The sequence below is a fragment of the Poecilia reticulata genome, linkage group LG8 (genome assembly GCF_000633615.1).
Source record: "Poecilia reticulata strain Guanapo linkage group LG8, Guppy_female_1.0+MT, whole genome shotgun sequence".
NCBI lineage: Eukaryota > Metazoa > Chordata > Actinopteri > Cyprinodontiformes > Poeciliidae > Poecilia > Poecilia reticulata.
Window position 1 is genome coordinate 18,332,217 of NC_024338.1, and position 2,680 is coordinate 18,334,896.

Below are 2,680 nucleotides of genomic sequence, written 5' to 3' on the forward strand. Positions count from 1 at the left end.
TGAGCCAATCAGAGGATCACGATACATTGCTTAGCCAATCAGAGGATCACGATACATTGCTTAGCCAATCAGAGGATCACGTTACATTGCTTAGCCAATCAGAGGATCACGTTACATTGCTTAGCCAATCAGAGCTGCGGAGGAGCCCTGATTGAAGGAGCTCCACTCTTTTTACCAAATTCTATAGTCTAAATCTGCTCCTTAGTCGCATCTTTTCAGTGTTGCTACTGCCTCTAGTGGCGTGGGGTGGTAACACTGCTAACATAATTACATTACTACATCAGAATACCACAAAGTATTTTGTGTGTCGGCCGGGATGGGGGGGAGGGGGGAGATAAGAAGGGTTCGGTGAATGCGCATATAAAACTGGGGGGTTCGGTACCTAAAAAAAGGTTAAGAACCACTGGTTTAGACGCCTTCCTTCTCCATGATGCAATATTTGATATATTTATAATTATCACTACTAAAGTTTATGAACGTTAATCTTCTTACCTTGTGAAAAAGTGTTTGCTGTAAATCCACGTTTACACCGAGGGCTGACTGTCATTATGACTGACGGCTGTTATCCATGTTATCTTTCCTCATTAAAAGGAAATTAATGTATTTTATAAAATAAAATAAGTTTTATTTCCTCCCTTGTTTGTCTGGTGAACCGCAGCATCCTGCAACCATTTTTAAAGCGAAATCAGGCGACACTTGGTCACAGATGTCTGTTTCTAGACGGGCTTTAAAGGAGCCGTTGGTTGTTTAGATGGTCGTCATGGCGCAGGGGGCGGAGTTACGAAGAGCGTGACGTCACGCGTAAAGTGTCGCCTTGGAAACGGCATTGAGTTTGGTTTGTTTGGTAGCGATTTGAAAGGAAATTCGCACCTCGAACCTCCAGCTTGCACTCCACCTCGTCGGCCCCCAGGTCGTTGACGGCCCTGCAGGAGTAGCGGCCGCCGTCGAACAGACTGGCCTTGCGGATGTTCAGGGTCAACACACCCTGGTTGTTCTGCATCAGGAACTTGGGGTCGCCTTCGATGGCCATGTTGTTCTTCATCCAGATGATCTTCGGCTGCGTCGGGGAGGGAAAACGTGAAATCAGGTCAACGTTTGTGTTTCTGATCCTTCCGCTTGAGCTGCTGACGTGAAAACAGGCCCGACATCAAAAGGCTTTTATTGTTCCGCTCACAGTTTGACTCGTAAAACACAGGAAACGTGAGACGCGGCGCTGCAGCCGCAGCCGCAGGAAGTGAAATGGATGCAGAGGCTGCAGCCGCGAGCTGCAATCACTTCCCCCTCGTTTCCCTCAGGTTTACGCCGTTTATCCTCACTTCATGCTCACATTACATCGCTACAGAAAACTTCAGCTGCAGAGATTTACATTTTTTAAATGTAAATGTTCTATTTTTGTGTTGCTAAGACAAAATAATTAAACTTTATTTTTATTTGTTTGTTAATGTGAATATAAAATATGACAAGTGATGATATATTTAAAAAGTAATAAAACCAAATTAAACTAAAAATGAGCATTTCCACAATAAAATCAATACTTTCATCAAATATTTACATAAAATTTGATAAAATCTCAAGTTTTTCTTCTTGTAATGATCACAAATAAACAAAGTATGAAAATTAAAATATTTTGGTGATAAATAATGTTAATGGAATATAAAACTTTATATTTTTAGATGTTAGAAATTATTGTTTTTAAAGTAATTTTATTTACTTTAACATCAGTAAAAATTACTAATTTGTTCATTTTCATTGTTTAATTTTTCAGTGATTTTATAAGAATAAGAAAAAGCAGAGATTTTAGTCAATTTTAAGAAAAATTTAATACATTTAATGTTTTTATTATTTTTCTTTAGACACTATAAGACATGATTTATTTATATTTATGAATTTACAATGAAATTCTTGTAAATTTGTTTATTTGCAGTAATACTTACGCATGCCTCCAAATGTTTACAGTGATAAAAACACAGATTTCATAGTTTAGTCATTTTCTGACTAACCTGTTTGAGTTTTTTAAGCAGTTTTGCTTTAATTCATTTTAAGTCTCTGAATTCGTAAAAACGTTCTTCTGTGGTTTTAATGAGGTTGGTACCTTGGGGTAGCCGCGCACGGCGCAGCTGATGGCGGTGGTGTAGCCGGCGATCACGCTCCGGTCCACCAGAGGAGCCGTGAATTTGGGGGATCGGTTCTGGTCCGTCTCCCTGAAAGCTTTGGGCTGGTAGAGCAAACCTAAACAGAAAAAAAAACAAAAAACACTTTTAAAAACCTCAACCTGTAATGTAGAAACAAGAGTCTTGATTTTACCAGGACACAAAGCTTTGTTGTTTCTCCCAGAAATGATTCTCTGATGAGGCCTGGGTGTTTCACGGTTTCATCCATTAGCAGTTTTTATTAGCTTAAAAGTCAAAGAGTTGACCTTTGACCTGCTACAAATCACCTTCTGACTAATTCTTGTCCTTTTTTTTCTTGGAGCTTGTTGGCTTCTAGTCCTTCAGCTACTTTTTGACAGCTGACTTTTAAATATTTATAAATATTTATATATAGTTCGAAAGCTAAAGATTTAACTGGCTAGCTAATTATTCAGTTTGCTAACAAAATATTTAGTTTAGTTCTAAATCTAGTTTCAAGTTATGTATTTAGCTAGCAAGCTAAATATTTAGCTTTCTGGCTATATATTTAG

At 38.3% G+C, this 2,680-nt stretch overlaps 1 protein-coding gene across 1 annotated transcript in view; it reads right to left on the minus strand.

The window, feature by feature from the left end:
- mybpc2a (myosin binding protein Ca) overlaps positions 1-2,680 on the minus strand; it is a 70,041-nt gene that overhangs the window by 2,502 nt on the left and 64,859 nt on the right. The window contains exons 29-30 of the mRNA XM_008416568.2: positions 2,093-2,229; positions 871-1,057 (exon numbers count right to left, since the gene is read on the minus strand). Of these exons, the coding sequence (XP_008414790.1) occupies positions 871-1,057; positions 2,093-2,229 (324 nt within the window). The remainder of the gene's footprint in view (positions 1-870; positions 1,058-2,092; positions 2,230-2,680) is intronic.